General features: G+C 46.4%; 1 protein-coding gene across 3 annotated transcripts in view; it reads right to left on the bottom strand.

Annotated features, from left to right (window-relative positions):
* Positions 1–23,073, bottom strand: part of NMT2 (N-myristoyltransferase 2) — a 72,994-nt gene extending 49,921 nt beyond the window's left edge. For all 3 annotated transcript variants that reach the window (XR_007131202.1, XM_047754933.1, XM_047754934.1), the window contains exon 1: positions 22,910–23,073. Coding sequence is in view for 2 of the 3 variants with exons in the window: in XM_047754933.1 (XP_047610889.1) it covers positions 22,910–23,019 (110 nt within the window). In the remaining variant the exon portion in view is untranslated. The remainder of the gene's footprint in view (positions 1–22,909) is intronic.
* Positions 23,074–23,778: the final 705 nt, after the last annotated feature.

The raw sequence follows: 23,778 nt of genomic DNA, 5'->3' as shown, positions 1-23,778 counted from the left end.
TGGGAACCTCCATATGCCACGGGAAGCGGCCCTAGAAAAGGCAAAAAAGACAAAAAAAGACAAATAAAAAAAAAATACAGCATTAAATAAAGCAATGTCCTGTCCTAAGGAACATACTTTTTTTTTTTTCTTTTTTTCTTTTTAGGGCTGCACCTGGAGCACATGGAAGTTCCCAGGCTAGGGGCTGAATTGGGGCTGCAGCTGCCACCCAATGCCACAGCCAAAACCACACCAGATCTGAGCTGCATCTGCAACCTATGCCACAGCTCACAGCAGTGATGGATCCTTAATCCGCTGAGCAAGGCCAGGGATTGAACCTGCATCCTCAAGGATACTAGTCGGGTTCTTAACCTGCTAAGCCACAATGGAAGCTTCAGGAGCATGTATTCCTAAGGCAACAGGTAACACAAAAATGGGCGGCCTATGGTAAATTAAATGAGACAGGGCCTACTCAGTGGCTGGCAGGGAATAAGCCATTTAACGATAGGTACAGATACATTACACATTTAGGCGTGTTGCTTCCTCTACCAGGACATCCTCCTCTCCCTCATTTCCTGGCAAATTGCTTGCTATTTAAGACTTAGGCCAAGAAGCATCTCTTCCAAGAAAGCTTCCTGCCCCATCCTAATCTGAAACAGGTGCCCCGACTCACTGACCCTCCTGCCATCTGAGCATCCTCCCATTGGCACACTCAAAATGCAGTGTTCTTACCTGCTTTTCCCACGGGAGTGTATGCTACCTAAGAACAGAAGGTCTCTCATTTCTCTAAACAATATGTGAAATAAGAGAGAAAACACACATAGGTCTCTGATCCCAAACCCTGGCACAGAGTTCCTAGATCCTTGGAATTTCTGGCTGGTAGCAGTGTCTTTTGTTCCTACGAGGCGCATCTGGGTGGGCTCCTGGACAGTCACCACAAAGTCCAAGCCATGATCAGAAGCTTGAAATTTTCAGCCCCAAACCCAATTCTCCAGAGAGGGAAGAGGTGCTGGAAATGGACTTAATAATTGATCCTAAGCCTTCATAATAATCCCCATAAGTCCAGGGTTCAGAGAGTTCCCAGTTGGGGAACAGGTGGTGCTGGGAGAGTGGTGAACAGAGAGGCATGGAGGCTCTGTGCTTCAGCCCCACATGCCGCGCCATACACATCCATCCCTTCCACCTGTGTGTTCATCTGTTTCCTTTATTGTATCTTTTTATCATCAACTGGTATAGGGTCAATCATGTTTTCCTTAGTTTTGTGGATTCAAATGAATCAAACCTGACAAGGGGGCTGCAGGACCCTCCAATGTGGGGCCCTTCAGCCAGAAACACAGGTGACAGTCTGGACTTGGGACTGGCACCTGAAGTGGCGATGATGCAGTCTCGCGAGACTGACCCCTCAACCTATGGGATCTGACACTGTCTCCAAGGAGACAGCGTCAGAACAGAGGTGAACGCCCAGCTGGCTTTGCAGAAATACTTGACGGGAAGCCCCTCCACCCCACGTGGTGTCAGAAGTGCCATGACCCCAGAGTGAGTCAGGAGGACATAAGGAGTGCTGGGTTCTTCCTACCTGGGTGTGTGGTAGACACTCTGCATGCTCACTCGTTATTTCTGAACCCCCTCCTGCAAACAGTGAGGAGGAGGGGGCACGAGCTCCCCCAGCCGAGCTTAGAAAGTGGGGCTGAGGCGTTCTCCTTGTGGCTCAGCGGAAACGAATCTGACTCGCATCCATGAGGACACAGGTTCACTTCCTGGCCTTGCTCAGTGGGTTAAGGATCCAGCGTTGCTGTGGCTGTGGTGTAGGCCAGTGGCTGCAGCTCTGATTTGACCCCTAGCCTGGGAACCTCCATGTGCAAGGGTGCGGCCCTAAAAAGACCAAAAAAAAAAAAAAAGAAAAGAAAAGAAAAAAGTGGGGCCTAGGAGGCTGTTGGCTGAGCCAATGGAAGAGGAGATGGGCAGGTGCTGCTGCAGGTGAGAGTGCTGAGAGCTGCCACACCTCTCTTTGCTGAATTCCCCTTCCAGCTGAATTCCCTGCCAGCCTGGTCAAGAGGACACATTGATGCATCAGGAGAGGCCCCCTGAGGAGCAGGCACCCAGTGAGTGAGGAGACAGTGTTGCTGACTCACGCACCAGAACTGTGAACACAGTAACGCCAGACCCAAGCCACATCTGTAATCTACGCCGCAGCTTGTAGCAACGCTGGATCCTTAACCCACTGAGTGAGGCCAGGGAGCAAACCTGCAGCCACACGACACTATGTTGGATTCTTAACCACTGAGGAAAACGGGGAACTCCAAAATCAAACTTTTTGAGTTAAACTGAATAATTCATTCTGCGGTAGACGCAAAGTAGGAAAGATATGTTCAACAGTGAGAAGAAGTGTTCATAAATACACCAAGTGTACGAGCTATAGATTCCTATTTCCCTGCTCCTAATCCTGAAGGGAAAAGCAGTGCTTGTTTTTGGAAATACACCAGGGCCCCACCAAATGGCACCCTCGTGGTCTAAAAATAGTAACACGTTCCCACCCTCAAAAGAGCAGTTTGTTTTCATCCGCAGCATCAAATCTGCACTATTGTGATGTTTATGTTTAAAATCATCTAGTCGTTAAGGACTTCCATAAATATCTGACTTGCAATTGGGCTTAAACAAACGCATCACAGCCAGATACTGGAGCTAGAAATAGGCCACCGATAGGATGGGGTTTGTACACTCTCTGACTGGGGAGTGTACACTGCAGGCTTTCCTCCCTGTGTTCCCACGGTTGGCGCCTTGTAAAGCAGTGAGCTTGCTGTGCTGCGGTGATGTCATTTATGCACACATTCATGTCGGTGTGGAAGGTACAGAAAAAAGCTATTCCTTGTTCTATCCCTAAGATCACGATGCTTTCATGCCCGACACGAGCTGATTTTTATACAAGTGTTTGTTGAATGAATGAGTGACTAATTCCGGCTCTTGAGGTAGCTCCAATCCCATATTATCAGGAGTCAGAATACCTCTGAAAGCTACAAGTCTTCTGACCTACGGGTCAAGTTGATTGTAGCCTAGCAACTTGGGAATCAAAGCTGACAGGTGTAGCACCACTCAACACTCCCTAGGGCAACTGTGACCAAAAAAAAGGTGCTGCTGAGGATGTGGAAAAACTGGAACCCTCCTACAGCTGCTGCTGGGAATGTAAAACGGTGCAAATGTTGTGCAAAACCGTCCAGCGGCTCCTCAAAAGGCTAAATGAAGACTTACCACGTGACCCCAGCAATTCCACTCTGAGGTATGAAACCAAGAGAAACGAAAATATTAGTATGCACAAAAACTTGTATACAAATATTCACAGCAGCATTATTCATTAAGAGCCCTGAAGTGGAAACCACCCAAATATCTAGCAACTGATGAATGAATGAAGAAAACGTGGTATACCCATGCAGTGGAATATCATTCAGTAACGAAAAAGAAAGTATTGATACAGGCTACAAACTGGATGACCCGTGAAAATATCATGCTCCATGAAAGAGGTCAGTCGCAAAGGGCCACCACGCAGTTTATGTTTCCATTTATATGAAATGTCCAAAATATAAAAATTTAGAGAGGAACTAGATCAGTAGTTGTCAGGGCCCTGGAGGATAAGAAGGGTCCCCAGGTGATGGCTAAGGGATGCAATTTTGGTTTGAGGTGACAAAAATGTTCTAAAATTGTGGTGACAGTTGTGTAACTCTGTGGATATACTAAAAGCCCCTGGACTCATCCCCATTTAAGTGGGCGAATTGCAGGGTATGTGGATTATGTCTCAATGAAGCTACTGAAAAAGTGGCAGGTGAAATTCCTGTCCTGGCAGGTGGTAAGACGCCATGAGGGCCTCAGGATAACAGAGGAAAATCCCTGCTTGAGAAGACTCTTCTTGGAAGTCTGACGAAGAAAAGATTCGGACTCTCAGTGACTGAGGCTAATTTACTGAATCACAGATGTTCAGCCACAGAAATCACACGGCTCTTTTATAAAGACCTCCTGGATCTTTCAGAAGTTCCATTTTCCAGTCCCCCTAAGACTTCATAGAAAAAAATCCCTAAGGAAAAGCCTCTCCATTTTTGCCGCCCCAGGAAGGACAGACACTTCCGTGCCTAGAGAGAATCTGTGACACATTCAAACCCCAAGTGTAAACCAATAAACTCCTTCTCAGCCATGGAAACATCCAACATTGAATAAGGACATCCAGCAGATCTCTGAAGTATGCAAGAATTCTGCAGATCGGACTTAATGGAACGAGCCAAGGAACACGTTTTATAGTCAACTGTAAACGCTTTACAGTTGCTTCAGGAGAAGCAAGGGAGAGAGGCTGCCAGCCGCCCACAAGAACCCACCCCCCTTCCTCCTCCAGCTCCCGGCTGGATTGCACTTCCCTGGAGCTGGCAATCACGTGACTGGATTCTAGCTCTTGGGATGGGATGTCTGCCACTTCCTGCTGGCCCAGAGACCCTTCTGGGAGCACTCCTCCAGGCTCTCCCTTCCCTGTGCTGGCTGCATGCAGGTGCAAGTGAGGCAGGAGGAGATGGCAGAGCCATGTGACCAGAGAAAGCCCACCTCTGACTGACAGATGAAGGGAGAACACCTGCCCAGAGCTATCACATCAATAAGAAAAAGCTTCCAGAGTGTTGCGCAATTACACTCGAGAGTCTACTTGTTACAGCAGCTTAGCCTGTCATAATGAATATATTAATTTTAAGAGCTCAATTTATAGCATGTGAATCCCAAAAATAAAAAACAAATTTTTAAAATTTTTATTTATTTGTTTCTTAGGGCCACACCTGCGGCATATGGAAGTTCCAGGCTAGGGGTCGAATCAGAGCTGTAGCTGCCAGCTTATACCACAGCTGCAGCAACACAGAATCCGAGGCAAGTCCGCAACCTACACCACAGCTGACACCAATGCCAGATCCTTAACCCATTGAGCAAGAGCAGGGATCAAACCCAAGTCCTCATGGATACTAGTCGGGTTTGTTTCTGCTGAGCCATGATAGCAGCTCTCTTTTTTAAAAATTTTATGGCCACATCCACAACATATGAAAGTTCCCAAGCGAGGGACTGAATCTGAGCCACAGGTGTGTCCTATATTCACAGCTGCGGCAACAACAGATACTTAACCCCACTGTTCCGGGCCTGGTATCAAACCTGTACTCTTCGGTGGGTTAAGAGTCTGCAGTAGGACTCTTAACCCACTGCACCATGGTGGGAACTCCTATAGGTGATTTTAATCATTATTGTATTTTCATGCATGTTCTAAGATGTCTATAACAATCACAATGCCTCTGCAACTAAAACATTAAAATACAACTGAGGAGTTCCCTGGTGGCTCAGAGGGTTAAGGACCTGGTGTTGTCACTACTGTGGCTCTGGTTACTGGTGTGGCACGGGTTCAATTCCTAGCCCAGGGAACACCCACATGCTGTGGACATGGCCAAAAAATAAATATACAAATAAAATACAACTGACCTCAAGACTCAAAGAAATAGAATAGAGACCAGTAACAACCCATGATAAACAAGTATGTGATGTATGATAATGATCACATCATAAATCACTGGTGAAAATGTGAACTTTCAATAAATGTAGTATTAGGAAAAACTGGGAGTTCCCGTCGTGGTGCAGTGGTTAACGAATCCGACTAGGAACCATGAGGTTGCGGGTTCGGTCCCTGCCCTTGCTCAGTGGGTTGGCGATCCGGCGTTGCCGTGAGCTGTGGTGTAGGTTGCAGACGCGGCTCGGATCCCGCGTTGCTGTGACTCTGGCGTAGGCCGGCGGCTCCAGCTCCGATTCAATCCCTAGCCTGGGAACCTCCATATGCCATGGGAGCGGCCCAAGAAATAGCAAAAAGACAAAAAAAAAAAAAAGAAAGAAAGAAAAACTGACTTCCTATACAAAGAGAAATTAGTTTGCTATTACCCAGGAATTACAAAAACAAATTCCAAATAAATTAAAGACCCAAATGCGGAAAACCTTAAAACTGAAGGCAGTGATTTTTGACAATTCTATTAACATCTAACAGCATCTGGCATATCATAGATAATTAAGTAAATATCTGCTGGATGCAAAAGCAAAAGAATGGCAATAACTGCATAATACCAGTGAAGGAAAGAATTCCTTAAATAAGGACCAAAAAGTGCAGACCATAAGATAAAAAAGGTAACCTGACCACATCGAAGCTAAACATTTTGTGACAAAGGGATTATAAACAAAATTTTAAAAAGGAAGCAAGGTATGGATAAAACACATGATAAAATATGAATAGTCAGAACATATAAAAAGCCCTTCTCCCATTCACATTTCATCTCCAGCATAGTACAGAGAGGCAACCTAATAGCTTCGTCAGGATCCCAGGCATTAGATAGAGTCAGACCACCTGGGTTTGAATCCTGGCTCCACTAATCCCTAGCTGTGTGACTTGGAATATACTACTTGACCCCTCTGTGCCTCAGTTTCCACACCTGCAAAAGGTTGAAGCTTTCAACAAACAGTGTTAAAAAAAACCTGTGAGCATAGGAGTTCCCACTGTGGCTCAGCAGGTTAAGGACCAAACATTGTGAGGATGCGGATTTGATCCCTGGCCTTGCTCAGTGGGTTAAGGATCCCGCATTGCCGCAAGCTGCAGTGCAGGTCACAGATGTGGTTTGGATCCAGCATTGCAGTGGCTATGGCATAGGTCAATAGCTGCAGCTGTGATTTGACCCCCAGCCCGGGAACTTGCATATGCTGCAGGTGCAGTTGTATTAAGAAAACGAAAAAAAAAAACTGTGATGATGAGTTAATACATAGGCATTAGCAGCTGGTACAGAGAAATCACTCAATCAATGCTATTATGATGAATATCCTGCTTCACTTTTCTTCATCTAACTTTTCGCTGACAAAAAACGTATTATTTATTTATTCATCTTCCTCTGACTAGAACATAAGATCCATAAAACAGCCTTTTCCACTGTATTCTTAGCACCTAAAACAGTGTCTGAGGTATAAGATAAATATATGTTGGATGAATGAAAAATCAATATAAAAATCAGTAAGAAGACAAAAGACTGAGAGAAGAAAGGGCTGAGGATATGTGAATAAACAATTCACAAAAGACGAAGCCCTATCAGCCAAAAAACTTATGAAATGATGCTCAACTTCACTGGCAGTAAGAAAACTGAAAATGAAACCAACTCAGATTCTTATTTTTTATCCATTGATGTGTCACCCCTTTTTAGGTTCAACAACATTGGAAGAATGTGAAGAAAGGGAACACGCATACAAGGCTGGTGAAACGTAAAATGACACAAGCCCTTTGGGAACAATCTGGCGTCCCCACCACCGTTACCCCTACCATCTCCATCATTATCACCATCCTCACCCCCCCTCTATCATCAATGTCACCATCACCATCATCCCTGTCCCCACCACCACCATCATGGTCACTGTCACAGCGGCTAACACTTTTCATGCACTGTGTCAGCACCTGACGTACAGCAACTTGGAAATTGTGAAGCTGTCACAATAACTTGGGGAGGTGAAATCCTGCGCTTATAGTGGTTCCCATTTCAGGGAAGAGGAAACTGCAATACACAGAGGTTAAGGAACTGGCTGAAAATCACAGCTCAGTAACAGCAGAGGCCAGGGCTCCAATCAGCCAGTCAGGCCCCCGCATCCAGGGAGTCGCTACAGTACGTCCTCCGTTGTTTATGCATTTCCACGGGGTGACCGTCCGCTTAGGTACGTACGGGCCATCTTGAGGTCTTCTTTTGGGAATGACCTCTTCTTTTGCGAACATTTGTTTTATTAGCCTAGTTGTCTCTTACCAAATGGAAACAGATCTTGAGAGAGAGAGGCGGGGGGAGAGAGAGAGAGAGAGAGTGAGTGTGTGTTCTGTTTGGGACACCAAATCCCTTTAGAGGGAAAGGCACTACATGGGAGGAAATATAAGCATTGGTTGGGGCACAGTTTATGAAAAACATGAAGCTAACCCAAAGGAGCATCACAGAGCCCTGCGGAAGGAGAAGAACTCCCAGCCACAGAGGCGGGAAGTCGGCTGAGGGGGACGCAAACTCTCCAGGGTTCTGGCCCCAGGCTGCGCTCCTGTGTACAAGCTGAGTACGTGGCCGTCCAACTCAAGAACAGATTTTACCTGCAGTTCAGGTTTTTGACGGAGTTCCACTGGGATCAGAGGCTCATCTGTGTGATTCCAGTAATGACCTTGCCCCCTTCCTCCCCAAACATGGTGACGGACAGTCCAGAGCAAGGGCCCAACCTGCCCTGTCGTCATCTGGCTCCAGGCGCTGGCTGATCAGTAAGCCCCGGGCGCTCCTGGCCCAAGTGGAGGAGAGCCCGGATGATTCTCTTTGCCAGTTTCCAGTCTACAGTTTGCTAACTGGTTCCCCTTTTTATGTTAATTAAAGTACAGTTGATTTACAATGCACCAATTCCTGCTGGATAGCACAGGGACCCAGTCACATATACACACATTCCCTTTCTCATATTATCTTCCATCATGGTCTATCCCAAGAGACTGGATATAGTTCTCTGTGCTGTACAGCAGGACCTCATTGCTTAACCATTCTAAATGGAATAATCCCCTTTTTAAATACTGGGTTGTTTCCAAGTTTTTAGTTCTTTCCACTCTTACCATAATCTAAACGTGGGGAAACATGTTCTATGTCATTAGCCTTCTCTCTCCTCGATTATTTCTTTATTATCCAACACATCTGGTGCCTACTTCTCACAGAAACCCAATTCTAATAAGAGTTAATGTTGTGTCATCGGAAATATTAACAACACTCACTGGCCAGAAACTAGTCTAGCATGAAGTTTGGCTTGTGAAGTAAAAAATGTCTCTGCAGATTATCCGAGATCAGAAGAAAGGAGGAAATATTTCACATGGAAGAAAGAGGAGTTCCCACTGTGATGCAACAGGATTCAGCAGTGTCTCTGCAGTGCCAGGACGCAGGTTCGATCCTCAACCCAGCACAGTGGGTTAAGGATCTGGCATTGCCGCAGCTACGGGTGTAGGTTGCAACGGCAGCTCCAATCTGATCCCTGGCCAGGGAACTCCATGTGCTGTGGGGCGGCCACAAAAGAAAAAAACAAAAGAAAAGAAAAGAAAATGGAGGAAAGAATGTGCCTATATATCTTTAAGATCATTACATATACATGAAAAACTAAACATAAATTGTTCATCTATTCCTCAGATTTCTTCAAGGATTACTTTCTTTGCATCTTAGGTAAAAACACTTGCTAAAGATGAAACAGTGAACTCAGTAAGAAGAAAAACCAAGATTTAACAGACTTAAGGGTACTGGTAGAGTGTATCTATAGCCTTCAAGACAGTCCAGATTAGTGAAAAATTACCCTATTTTCTAGTCTTTTTACACTTAGGCTCACAAATGTTTTTCTGATAGGAGAATAAGAGCCCGTATGCATTAGCTTTCACTTCTATAACTTTTCTCATTTCTGGGCCTTTCAGAGTTTGCTAAAAGAAGATGACGAACAAGTCAAAAAAAATTTTTTTTTCTGGCTGCAATTCATTTCAATATTGGATCAGCACCTGTTACACTTAATAAGATGAAATGTGTCAGCCAAGTTAACAATGTGATGTGCTTTTTCAATTATATTCCTACTTCCGAATTCCCTTGTTACAGCCAATTTTCATTTTGCCATCCCTCTTCTGCATATCCCAGGGCTGCTCATGGACCTACTCCATTCTTTCATCTAAAGGAATGTCCTGTATATCACGGTATCCTTGTGGTTCCAGTGGGTGGCAAACTACTAGTCTTTTTGCCTTCAGGAAAAGCTTGTGAAGAAGGAAGGAGCAATGGAGCTCCTGTTGTGGCTCAGTGGTAATGAACCTGACTAGGATCCGTGAGGATGCAGGTTCAGTCCCTGGCCTCGTTCAGTGGGTTAAAGATCTACGTTGCTGTGGCTGTGGCGCAGGCTGGCAGCTGCAGCTCCGATTCAACCCCTAGCCTGGGAACCGCCATGTGCTGTGGGTGTGGCTGTTGGGGGGAAAAAAAAAAAAAAAGAGATGGGACAAGCCAGCAGAGGGACAGGCCCGAGTTTCTCTCTCTTGCCCGTGCATACTTGGCCCCTTATCCTTGAGCGATGAAAACAGAAAGTCAATCCGAGAAGCACTGGGCGCCAGGCAGGCACCTGAGGCACAAGGTCTGTGGTCCTGATCCCTGAGGGCAGGAACTGGACTCAGGACAAGAGGCATATTTCTTATATCCCTGTTAACTCATCAGACTTTGAGAGCCAATTTTTTTATTTTTTTTATTTTTTAGGGCCTCACCTGTGGCCCATACCACGGCCACAGCAACGTGGGATACGAGCTGCATATGCGACCTCCACCACAGCTCATGGCAACACCGAATCCTTAACCCAATCAGCGAGGCCAGAAATCAAACCCACGTCCTCATGGATACTCGTCAGGTTCTTAACTTAAAGAGCAGCAATGGGAGCTCCCGAGAACCAAATGCTCCAATTCTCTGAGGAAGAGCTCTTAACCAGAGAGGTGCACTGATCAGTATTTCCAACTGGGGGTGACAGACAGAAGCTTCTGGATTCCTGGTTTAACACTCATGCCAACACACCACACACTACCTCCCTAAACCTTGTTAGCTGAAAAGGCACTTTTTTTTTTTTATTATTATTTTACGGTCAAATCAGAACTGCCGTTGTGACCTATGCCACAGCCACAGCAACTCAGGATCCTTAACCCCCTGAGCGAGGCCAGGGATGGAACCTGCAGCCTCATGGATACTATGCCGGGTTCTAACTCGCTGAGCCACAACAGGAACTCCCCGAAAAGGCTTGGTGCAATATTCACCAAGAAACAGTCTGGAGAAGAGCTATACATCCAAGGCTGTCCCATCCAGTGCTGTGTCCTCTGGCCCAAGAGCCTGGCAACCACCTCATGAGCTGTGAACAGGGGGCAGGTTAGATGAGCAACAGGACAGCCAGTCGATGGCATGGCACACAGCCCCTGAAAAATGAGGTTTCTCTATGGGTTCTGAAGCATAAATACATTTCTCCAAGACACGCTGTTAAGGGAAAAATCAAGGTGCAGGCCTGGAAGGGCCTGCTGCCACGTGTGCACACACCCCACACCCCCAGTTGTGCACACAATCCCCCTGGGAGGACACGCTGAGAAGTGGTAACAGGACCCGCTCACGGGAGGGAGACTCCGGGCTGGCAGAGCAAGGACACCCCTTTTTTGGGTCTTCTGAATTTTATACCATATGCTCATGCTACCAATTCAAAAAAATAATACTTTAAAAAAATAAAGATGTTGACCAAGCCAAAGGTAATAATACAGATGTCATATCAGTTAGTCTACAGATTGAACCATGTGGGTCAAGACCCAAAATAGCAGCAGCATGGAACACAGGCGCTCACTTCCATCTCATGGGAAAGACTCTGCTTCCCTCAGTGGGAAGGATCCAGAATCCCTCCCCCTCTGCTGTCGGCCAGCCCTGGGGACCCATAGGATGTGTGCTGGCCCATGGTGACTTCCCCTCACAAGCACAGCCCAGCATGGGGGGGAGGGGAGAAAGACGCCCATGTGCAAAGAAAAAAACCTTGTTCCCCTGGAAGATGGGGCTGAGCCCTCAGTACACGGTCCAACACCAGGAGACAAAAGAGATGATGAGGGCGGAGTCCTGTGACTTGGGAGCAGGCTGGGGAACGCCCTGGAAAGATGCTCCTGGCGCATCCAATGACAAACAGGCACTTCCAGGACCAGAGGAGGAATACATGTGCATTTGTGTAAATGTACAGGACTAGGAAAATGTATAAATGAACACAGCAAGGTACTGTCTTCTTGTTTGGTGATACATTCTAATGTTTCATATTAGAAACAATGTGCCCCTGGAGGTCCTGCCGCGGAGCAATAGGATCGGGGGGTGTCTCTGCAGCACCAGGTTGCAGATTCTATCCCCGGCCCAGAACAGTGGGTTCAAGGATCCAGGGTTGCTGCAGCTGCAGTGCAGGTGCACCTAAGGCTCAGATCTGATCCCTGGCCTGGGAACTTCATATGCTGCAGGGTGGCCAGAAAAAAGAAAAAAAAAAAAAGTATTATCTGCCTTGGCAAAAAGGGTTTTTTATTTGTTTTTTTTTTTTTTTTTAACGGCTGCACCTGTGGCATATGGACGTCCCAGGCTAGGGATGGAATCAGACCTGCAGCTGCTGGCCTACACCACAGCCACAGCAATGCGGGATCTGAGCCACATCTGTGACCTACAGCACAGCTCAAGGCAACGCCAGACCCATAACCCACTGGGCAGGGCCAGGGATCAAACCCGTGTCCTCATGGCTACTAGCAGGGTTTGTTACCACTGGGCCTTAGCGGGAACTCTGAAAAGGGTTTTTTAAAAAAACTTGAATTGGAAAAATAAAAAAGGAAGTCTGTTTTCAAGAAGAGCTCTTTCTTTGGTTTCTTTAAAATGTTAATAAATACTCCAAGGGTAGAGAAGAACAAATGTCTCCCCTCCTCCCTCAAAAAACACAAATGAAGAAATTATGGGAAAGAATCACATTAAGTGAGTCACCATCTTTCTCTGGGAAAGCACTACATGAACTTGACCACTGAGTGAACACGGATGTGGAATTAAGGAGCCCAGGTCTCCCGGCTGGGTGTGTCTGAGCAACAGAAAAGACATGTGCTTGCAAAACAGAAAGTGCGAAGGCAAATCCCAGCTCAGGGTGGTGCCACCACCACCGGGTAGATGTGTGCTGGGTTTTCTCCTCGGATGGGTCACTGAGAGGAACTCAAAGCACCCACAAAAGCCCTACCCGGCTCAAGGGCTACACACACCAGGTGGTAGAGCTGGGCTACGGGGTGGGTACTGGGGTACTGACGTGACCTCCTTAGCAGTGCCAGCACCCAGGTATGCCCAATAACCACATTCCTAAGCCCACTTTGCTTCTTCCAGGAATACTGACTCTTCAGAGGCCTGAAGGACAACTGTACTGGGGAAAGATGCTGGTGTGTGAGCCTAGAGGAGGCAGCCACAGAAAGAACTGGAACCAGAAAGATGACACGGCCTGGAAAGAAGCATAAAAGAAAAAGGATTTTATTGCACTTATTGATGCTATAAATAAAAGTAGTCTTTTGAGAGACCAAAGGACAAACTCAAAAGGGTTTCTTCTTATAATAAGAACCCAACTAGTATCACATGAGGATGCCAGCCTTCGATCCCTGGCCTTGCTCAGTGGGTTAAGGATCCGGTGCTGCTGAGAGCTGTGGTGTAGGTCACAGACTCAGCTCAGATCCCACGTTGCTGTGGCTGTGGTACAGACCAGCAGCTGCAGCTCCCATTTGACCCCTACCTAGCCTGGGAACCTCCATATGCCAAAAATGCAGCCCTAAAAAGCAAAAAACAAAAAACAAACAAAATCAAGGTGCAATGTCTTTTCTTCTTTCATGTTTAAACACTTTATTGCTGACTTTCATGTTTAAACAAGTATTGCTGACTTAATGTTGTGATAACTTCTGCTGTATGCAATTTCTTTTAAGACAAGGAAACCTACGGGGGTTTTTTTTGGCCACTCCTGGTGGCACTGCAGAAATTCCCAGGTCAATGATCTAACTTGCGCCACAGCAGTGGCCCAAGCCACAGCAATGACAATGCTGGATTCTTAACCCCTGAGCCTCTGGAGAACTCTTATTTATTTTTAAATTCACTGACATTTACTATACCAATTACGCTGGTGAGTTTGGGCTCCAAAGGAGCCAAAGCTAGTAATCTATGATCTGTGGGGAGATGAGCTTGAAAATGTTACCAAACGAATTGCTCTTTATTGAGAGTCCATGAGATCATGTGGTTTGTAAAAAGGCAGCTGACAGTCAGAGGTCCAAGACCTAAATGTGAATCTGAGATGTGGGCTGGGCCAAGCTATTTAAACCTGGCTAAGGCTCAGTATCCTCATCTGTTACTGTAACAATTCAATAAGAAAAAAAGAAAAACGGGAGTTCCCGTTGTGGCTCAGTGGTTAACCAATCCGACTAGGAACCATGAGGTTTCGGGTTCGATTCCTGGCCTTGCTCAGTGGGTTAAGGATCCAGTGTCGCCGTGAGCTGTGGTGTCGGTTGCAGATGCAGCTTGGATCCCATGTTACTGTGGCTCAGGTATAGACCAGTGGCAACAGCTCCGACTGGACCCCTAGCCTGGGAACCTCCATATGCTGCAGGAGCAGCCCTAGAAAAGGGAAAAAGACAAAAAAAAGAAAAACATGTATACAAGGAAAGCAGTGCATAGAGGAGGAGTTAAAAAGATAAGCTATCATTTTCCCATGTGGGGTCTTATACAACACAGAACTAAGAATTCCACAATCTGAATCCTTCAAAATTAGAATTAGAACAAGGACATTCTTCACATTTTTCTAATGCACATGGGGAATCTTTTTTTTTTTTGGCCACACCTGCAGCATGTGGAAGCTCCTGGGCCAGGGACTGAACCCATGCCACAGCAGTGACCTAAGCCACTGCAGTGACAACACCGAATCCTTAACCTGCTATGTCATAAGAGAACTTAGTAACATTTTTTAAGTTAGAGGTTTACTTGCCAATGAAGATTAAGAACCACTGGAATGCACTCAACAACCTTTTTTCTTTTCTTTTCTTTTTTTTTTAAGAGCTGCACTCGAGGCACATGGCAGTTCCCAGGTTAGGGGTCCAACTAGAGCTATAGCTGCTGGTGTACACCACAGCCACAGCAACGCCAGATCCGAGCCACATCTGTGACCTACACCACAGCTCACAGCAATGCCAGATCCTTAACCCAATGAGCGAGGCCAGGGATCAAACCTGAGTCCTCATGGATACTAGTCATGTTTGTTACCACTGAGCCACAACGGGAACTCCGACGACTCTTTATGAAGCTACTAACGTGTGCAATGTTCCAGAAAATACAGGGTCTGTGTGAGCAGAGAGGCAGGCACGAGCTTCTGTTCTGTGGACATGTTTGGAGGTGTCAGCCTAGTTTACTACCTCCTTCTCTGAAGATCACTTGGCCCACAGACCTCCCGGAAAGTATGGCCCTGTGTGTCCATGCTGTACCAGGTGACAATCCCCTCCAGCCACCTGGCCACCCCTTCCTGGACTAAACCTACTGGCTAGAATCCAATGAGATCCTTTCTGGAGAACCGGAACGGAAAAAAGACTCAGATGATTGATGGGGGGAGAGCATGCTAGACAGACAGACCTACTGACCTGCTTTCCTGACCTTTGGGTCTTCAATTCTAATAAAGTTCAGCCATACTTTATGTTGAGATAACCTGCTGTTAACATAACATAAAAGCTTCTTTTATGTGAGCCGGTGTGTAGATGTTACATGCACATGAAACTAGAGACACCAAGGGAGTTCCTGCTGTGGCTCAGCGGGTTTTGGACCCAACATTGTCTCCCTGAGGATGCGGGTTCGACTTCTAGCATGGGAACTTTCATGTGTCACAGGTGCAACCCTCCCCCTGCCAAAAAAAGAGCGACCACTCAGAGGGACACCACAGGAAGCCGTGGCCTATGGAGGGGCATGCATGCCAATAAATGCCCGTGGTGGGCAATGATTTAGTCTGACACTGAATTTGAAGTTGTCTTCTGCTTTGGGCTATCATCAAGCCTCTGCACAAAAGCTTCAATAAATGCCAAGCACAGCAGTCCCAGATGAGTGGCCCCTGGCAGGGGAGGTGGGGGGAGAGAAAGAGAGCTGTCTCCCACCCAAGGTCAAAGGTTTAAGGAGAAGCTAAAGGACCCCAAGCATTAGGAGCTATGATGGGGGTGAGGAGCTGGAGGCCACATGGCCCTGTAGGACCACAAAAACCTTGGTGTCCACGAGACCCCCACGGATGGATGAGCCTGAGCCACTCTGTTAGATATTTTGTGTGTGTGTGTGTGTCTTTTTGCCTTTTTAGGGCTGCTCCCGTGGCATATGGCGGTTCTCAGGCTAGGGACTGAATTAGAGCTGAGGCCACTGGCCTATGTCACAGCCGAAGTAACACCAGATCTGAGCCATGTCTGTGACCTACACCACAGCTCACGGCAACTTAACCCACTGAGGCCAGGATTGAACCTGTGTCCTCCCGGATGCTAGTCAGATTCATTACCACTGAGCCACAATGGGAACTCTGAAATCATATGGAATTTTAACACCATGATGCTTCTTTTAATTTTGCCCTTATATCATATCAAAGCCTTTTTCTTAACAATTACATTATACTCACATCCATAGTATCCAAAACTTTTTTTATATATATAATTTTATTTTTTAACACTATGCTTGCCTCTGTTTTTTTTTGCTTTTTAGGGCTGCACCTGCCGGTAAGGAGGTTCCCAGGCTAGGGGTCCAATCAGAGCTACAGCCACAGGCCTATGCCACAGCCACAGCAATGCCAGATCCAAGCCTTGTCTGCGACCTACACCACAGCTCATGGCAATGCCAGATCCTTAACCCATGGAGCAAGGCCAGGGATCGAACCTGCAACTTCATGGTTCCTAGTTGGATCTGTTTCCACTGTGCCATGACGAGAACTCCAAAAACTTCTTAAACTTTCCTGACAGCTTAACTGTTTTCACTGTTTACCGTTATTTCTTATAAACTACACCTTCTCTCTTTTTTTTTTTTTGTCTTTTGTCTTTTGTTGTTGTTGTTGCTATTTCTTGGGCCGCTCCCGCGGCATATGGAGGTTCCCAGGCTAGGGGTTGAATCGGAGCTGTAGCCACTGGCCTACGCCAGAGCCACAGCAACGCGGGATCCGAGCCGCGTCTGCAACCTACACCACAGCTCACGGCAACGCCAGATCGTTAACCCACTGAGCAAGGGCAGGGACCGAACCCGCAACCTCATGGTTCCTAGTCGGATTCGTTAACCACTGTGCCACGACGGGAACTCCACCTTCTCTTTTTTTAAATCTTCTCTCTTTTTTTAATAGCCGCACCCGAGACATGTGGAGTTTCCCAGGTCAGGTATCGAACCCACGCCTCCACAGCAATCACAGCCCCAGCACTTGGATTCTTAATCTACTGCGCCACATCAGGAACTCCCTCTTTTCTTCCCTGAGTATTTTCTCATTGAATTTCTTTAATAGAGTGCACAAATGAGACATTCTCTAACCTCTTATGGGTCTAAAGAGGCCTTTTTTTTTGCCCTCATGCACAGACTGGAGTCTGGGTGCATGTGTAACTGTGATAATCATTTTCCTTCCAACTCCATAACCATTGTTTGATTATCTTCCGGCATTTAGTGGAACAGCTGTTTCTCTGCCAGTCTGCCTCTCTTTTTCTTAATAGGTAACCTATTTTCTTTTGCTCTGTTTTGACGTTTTAGTGGATTTTTTCTCCCCCTCTTTCTAAAACCCAAGCATTGCCACATCTTTTTACCTTCTAGGATCACTCTTTTCTTTAATATCTAACAGAGCAGGAGTTGCTGTTGTGGTGCAGCAGAAACACATCTGACTAGCATCCAAGAGGACGCAGGTTCAATCCCTGGCCTCGCTCAGTGGGTTAAGGATCCGGCGTTGCCGTGAGCTGTGGTGTAGGTTGCAGACATGGCTTGGATCTGGTGTTACTGTGGCTGTGACATGGGCCGGTGGCTATAGCTCCGATTCGACCCCTAGCCTGGGAACCTCCATACGCCTTGAGTGCAACCCTAAAAAGACAAAAAAAAAAAAAAATCCAGATTATTTTAATGAAACCTAGGACATGAAAAGGAAGGAGAAAGCAAAACAATCTTGTTTGGTAGTAGAACATTTTGGACACTGGTTAAATGCTGACACTGATAGAGAAATAAAGATAAAAGCATGCTTGTTCGAAATGTAACAATTCCCAAAAGTAGAAAAACAGGGTATAGAGCTTCGAAAGCACTAGAAAGAAAAAGGAAGAATGAAAACTTGACAGATTCTGCAGAAGAAAAGAATGAGCAAACAGTCTGAGTACCAGAAAGGCTTACAAAATTGAAAGGCAGGATATGATGAGAGCTGTCCAATCCAAGCGCCACCACCCACATGGCGCTATTAAATTTAAATGAATTAAAACTGAAAGAAGTTTAAAATCCCGTCACGCTCGTCACATTTCAAGTGTTGGACCTCTCCATCATTGCAGCAATTTCTAACAGACAACACTCAGAGTCAGTGCAAAATAAAAGGTAACATGAGTGTATGTAAAGTATCATCCTATTTACGTTAAATATACATTTATATATATAAATATATAAACACTGTCAAAGGAAAATACAACATAACAAAGCATCTATACAAAGTATGATCTTATTTATATACATATGTATGTATATGTGTATATAAATATAAACATAAATACAAATAAGTGTGACTGATTACACTGTCAATAGTGGAATCTCTAGGAAATAAGACAACAAGGCACTTTCACTCTCCATACACTTGCTGTTTCCACTTTTTTTTTTTTTTTTTTTGGCCACAGCATGCAGAAGTTCCCAGGTCAGGGATGGAACCAGCATCAGAGCAGCAACAATGCTGGTCTTTGATCGCTGAGCTACTAGGGAACTTCTCTGTTTGCATTTTCCCCCCCTTTTTACAACCACATCTGCAGCACAAGGGAGGTTCCCAGGCTAGGGGTTGAATCAGAGCTACAGCTGCCAGCCTACACCACAGCCACAGCAAAATGGGATCTGAGCTGCATCTATGACCTACACCACAGTTCATGGCAACACTGGAACCTTAACCCCCTGAGTGAGGCCAGGGATCAAACTCTGTCCTCATGGAAACTAGGTGGGTTCATTATCGCTGAGCCACACTGGGAACTCTCTCCCTTAGGTTTTCCATGACCAGAAAAATCTCCAGAGTTACAGTAATTTTTTGCGTCTGCCCACTGATTCCACAATTGACTAAGAAGTTCCCTCAGCCCATTTCAACAAAAGATAAAGGCAGAACCTAACATAACGCACAGTAAATAAGTTCCATTATTCTCACCTAAATTGGGGGTGGCAGAAGAAAGATTAAGGTCTTTGTTAAAAGAATTCTCAAGTTCTCATCTTTTCCAAATACCTGAATTTTTCTAAGAGAACTAATTTATTTAAAATGTCTGGGAATAACCCTCAAATACCAAAACTACTCCAGATCTACCCTGGGGAGTAATATAGTCATTTATCTGCCAACAAAGGCATACTCATATATGCTTATTTTATTCCCTATGTAAATATTCTTGGTGGCTGCTTCCTATTTCACTACAGTGAATAATGAAGGAAAAGCTCTCAGAGTGAAAAGGAGATGAAACACATCAATTTATCGAGGAAATGTGCACCTTCAAAGTCAGTGTTGATAAAGCAAGGACAGAGATTTGGTTCTGCTGCCAAGTGAAATGTTAACTGTGCGGTCCCGTTTCCATCACTGAGCAATAACTATGCTCAATGCGCCATAGATGGACTAAAAGGTGACTAACTAGGACCCAATTGATTTTACAGGTGGAGAAGCAGCATATCAATGGAGCAAGGAGGAAAAGGTAGGTGAAGTTAATTCTTATCTATGCAGAAAATCTTTACTAGGAAAATAACAAGATTACCCTGGAACTTTTAACTTGCTTGAAAGTTTTCAAGTTCTCTCAAACCCTTTACAAAGATGTATTTCCCCTAATGGTAAATCGTGTGCTCAAGTCATAGTTAAAGGATGTCTCCGGGTAATCCTGTTACTCTAGTTCTAATTGCTGCATTTTTAAAAAATTTTATTGAAGTATACTTGATGTACAATGTTGTGTTGATTTCTGCTGCAGAGCACCGTGATTCAGTAATATAATTCTTTCGCATATTCTTTTCCGTTGTGCTGTATCACAGGATAGTGAATACGCTAGATGGTATGACCTTGTTGTTCATCTGTTCTATACGTAATAGTTTGCACCTGCTAAGCCCAAACTCCCGCTCCATTCTCCGCCTCTTGGCAACCACAAGTTTTTTCTATCTGTGAGTGTGTTTCTGTTTCACAGACACGTTCCTCCGTCATACATATAGATTTCATATATATAAGTGACTGCATGTTGGTTGAAGATAATAAAACTACACATCCTTGAATATAGCTTGGCTAATTAAAATGGACAATCTCTGCCCTCCCCCATGTTTTTCAGAATTCACGAAATTTGTATACTGGTAAGCCACTGTCATACTTGGGTGGACCAAAAAGTTAAACCAAGAGGACATTCTTCCATGAATAATTAGATATCAAGACAGGGAGATACAAGTATTTTATAATACGCCAGGCACTGCTTTTAATTAAACATACATCATACTTCATTCATGGGCTTTTGGCATTATCCACAAAATGAAATGCCTGTTTAAGTTCATAAAAAAAAATTCTACAAAAATAGAAGAAAAACATATATAGCAATATTTACATTGTGGGGGCAAAATAGTTTAATTTAGTGACTTCCTTTTACCTGAGGCTCTAGTTTTAATATGTCTAAAACAACTAGTAAACATGTTATATTCCACAGTGGGGATAAATTCATTCTTTCAGGCCACAAAAGTGTTATTCAGTAAAGAACTGCTTTGCACTGACCCATACCTAGAAGCTTCAAAGTGATAACTCACCTTTAAAAGGTAAAGGGTTTACATAGTCATACCTCCACAGCCTTATTATTTGCCACTTGATTTATTTATTTTTTTGACTTTTAAAAAGTCTTATTAAAGTATATGTGATTTACAATATTTCATCAAGTTCTGTTGTACAATAAAGTGACCCAATCACACACATTTCCCTGAGCTGTACGGTATGATCCCATTGCCCATTCATTCCAGATAAACAGTCTGCATGCCCCAAACCCCAAAATCCCCATTCCTCCCACACCTTCCCCTTCCCCCCGACAAGGAACCCCAAGTCTGCTCTTTTTGGCCATGAATTTGTGGAAAATGAAGAGGCCAGGTGTAGAAAAGACAAGACTTTCGAATTTTAACATTTACCAACTTGAGCTGCTTAGGAAAAAAATCTAGGTTGCTACTGAGCCCTATCATCAGCACGAGCCAAATAAAACACAATCACTCCCCCAAATTTGGCTCCCATCATCTGAATTCAAAAAGGCAGTCCAACTAGCACAGCCACTTAGATTTCTACTCTTGTCCTGACAGGTTAATAGGCCACGATCAACCCATTATGACAATTTCTTCCTCCAAGAAGCTGAAATCATGTTATCTGCTCCTGGTTAAAACAGTTCAGTTCACTGGGCATCTCTGAATTGTGAGTAACTGTGCTAATATATAATTGATGTGCTGATGTACAAAACTGACTGTTTCTGAAGAGGGCATGGAGATGCTTTTGGGTGCTAATCTGGGAACTTTGCAGAGTCTCCTGCAAGGCTCCTGGGGGCAGGCCCAGATCAAGGGGTACACAGATGGGTAATTCTCTCTGTACCATGCACATTCTGGACTGTGTAAGCAAAGAAGTACATAACCAAGCCTTCAAAAGAACAAAGAACAAGAAACAGAAATTACAGTGGAAAAGTCAGGCATCCAGGGTCTTGCTAGAAAGACAAAGGACAGGTGATGAAGTTTTCTGCATAATCCATCACATTTGCATCTGGGCTCATTTCTGGCACTGGTGTCATTGTTTCAAAAACTTATCTATATTTAGCTATCTATCATAGACAAATTTCTATCACCGCATAAACAGAACTGGGGCTCAGATGTCTGCAGAATTTCCTTTCCTCTCTTCAAAAAAAAAAAATATTCTAGACTAGAATTACAACATTCTGTACTTGCAGCTGCCACTGAAAAAAAAAAATCACGCCAATGAAAGATACATTTAGTCAGCTTTTCTTTTGCTTGATCTCTCTCAATATTTCATAACACATGAAAGCTCAAAGTTCCTTTCTTAAATAAATCTTCAACCAGACGTTAAAGAGAATGCAAATACTTTACACTTTAAATCATCAATCATTTAAAAAATCCTCCCCATGAACTGAATAAATAAGCCATCTGTGACTAAGGCCTCCCTATCATGTTTTTAAGCTGACCCACTTCTTTGCCAGTCACCATGGTTTGCAAAATATCACTTCTAAGGGGTGGCACTGTACCAGCGCATAGTCCGATTCCATCAAGGTAAAAGGGCAAGGTAGCCACTAGCCTGGATTTAAAATGACCCCCCCTCCCGCTGCCGCCTATAAAACAGAACTTCAATACCCTCCTTCATCAGAAGCAACCTTTTTTCCCACCGGAGTGCAAATCAAGTCTGTGCGGGAGAAAAGGGAGCCAGTAAAAGGAGGAAGAAACCTGACCAGGTGTTAAAGCATGGCTCTGGAGATCAAAACACCCAGCCGGATCTGGCCCGGTCAGCAGGCGCTACCCCCTGAGACAGAGCTGAAATGAGGGTCGGGCCGGCTTTGGAGACGCAGACGCGCTCCGCGATGGCGAACCTGCGCGTCCCCAGCAGCCTGGCCGGGACCCCCGGCGCCCCCGTGCCCATCTCAGCGCGGGGAGGGGCGGCCGGGGCAGCACAACTTTCCGCTGCTCCTGGCCAGCAGCGCCGGAACCAGCAGGGGCAAATCTCAAACCGCTCCGCTCCACCAGCGGCTTTTTTCCCCGCGGCTGGGGGAGGGGTGACAGGGTCCAGGAGGACTTACGGAGGGGTGACAAGGAGCGGAGAGAAGAGAACCACTTCCCACCAGCCGGGCCACCACAAAGGGAAGGGCGCCGCGCCCCCCTTAGCACTACTGAGTCACATGCCGGCCGGGATGGGGGCGCGCCAGGGCGGGTCGCGCGGCAGGTGACAGCGGCGTGGCGGGTCCCCACGCCTCCCGGCGCACCAGGGGGCTCGCCCCCGCCGCGCCTCTCCGCGTGCGAGCCGCGCCCCCCGGACCTCCCGCCGCCCTGGAGCCGCGCGAAAGCCACGCGGGGGCCCGGGAGCCGCTCAGCGCCGCCGCCGTGCCCGGGAGCCTGCGTCCCCACCGAGCCCCAGGCGCGCCTACCCTTTGGCGTGCTCCGTCTCCTCCTCATTGTCCCCGTCGATCCCACACGTGTCCTGGTCGTCCAGCTCCAGGCTCTGCTGGCTGGCCGCTGACTCGCTGTCCTCCGCCATCGCGGCGGCGCGGTCTGGGAGGCGGCGCTCCGGGCCGCGGGCGTGGGGGGCCGGTGCGGCGAAGGCGGCGGCGGCGCTAGCAGCTCCCTCTAGTGCCGCCCGCCGTCTCCTCGGAGCCAGAGCTCTGGACTCAGCGCCGGCCCGCCTCGCCCCGCCCCGCCCGGGCCCGCCCACCACGACCTGGGCCCGCCCACCAGGCCCCGGGATGGGTGGAGGTCTGTCCGCGGATGGGGGTGGGGGCGACAGTGAGGGTGGTCGCTACCTGCGCAGGGTGCAGGGGTGGCGCCCTGGAACATGAAGCCGCGCAGCCCCTAAACCCTGGGCTCACCTCTGAACACCGCAACCCGCGGACCAAATCCTATGCCTTCTTTTTTGGAGCACAGGCAAGGCGATTTTTACAGCTCTTCGTATTCAGAAGAGCTTTTAACTCTTTGGGGAATTCTTACTCAGCGGAGGCGTGCCAAAGCCATCGATGGCCAGAACCCTCCCCTCCCCCCACCCCCAACCACGTACACTTTGCAAAAATTCCAGTTCATATATCTCTGTCTTTCCAATGCCGCAAAATCAAAGTCAAAACAGTGCTTCCAGCCTTCCCGCCTCTCCAACCAGGCCCGCAGGTCCTAAAAGTCTTGACAAGAGAACACATGTGGAGCTGCTCCAGGTTTTTGCTGCACAGCACAGAAGACTGGCTCAGCCCAGAACAACCATCTTGGGGGAAATGGGATTTGTCCGTGATGCTGAGAAATTGGACAGTGTAGG

This window comes from Phacochoerus africanus, chromosome 12 (assembly GCF_016906955.1).
Source record: "Phacochoerus africanus isolate WHEZ1 chromosome 12, ROS_Pafr_v1, whole genome shotgun sequence".
Taxonomy (NCBI): Eukaryota; Metazoa; Chordata; class Mammalia; order Artiodactyla; family Suidae; genus Phacochoerus; species Phacochoerus africanus.
This window is presented reverse-complemented; position numbering and strand designations above follow the sequence as displayed.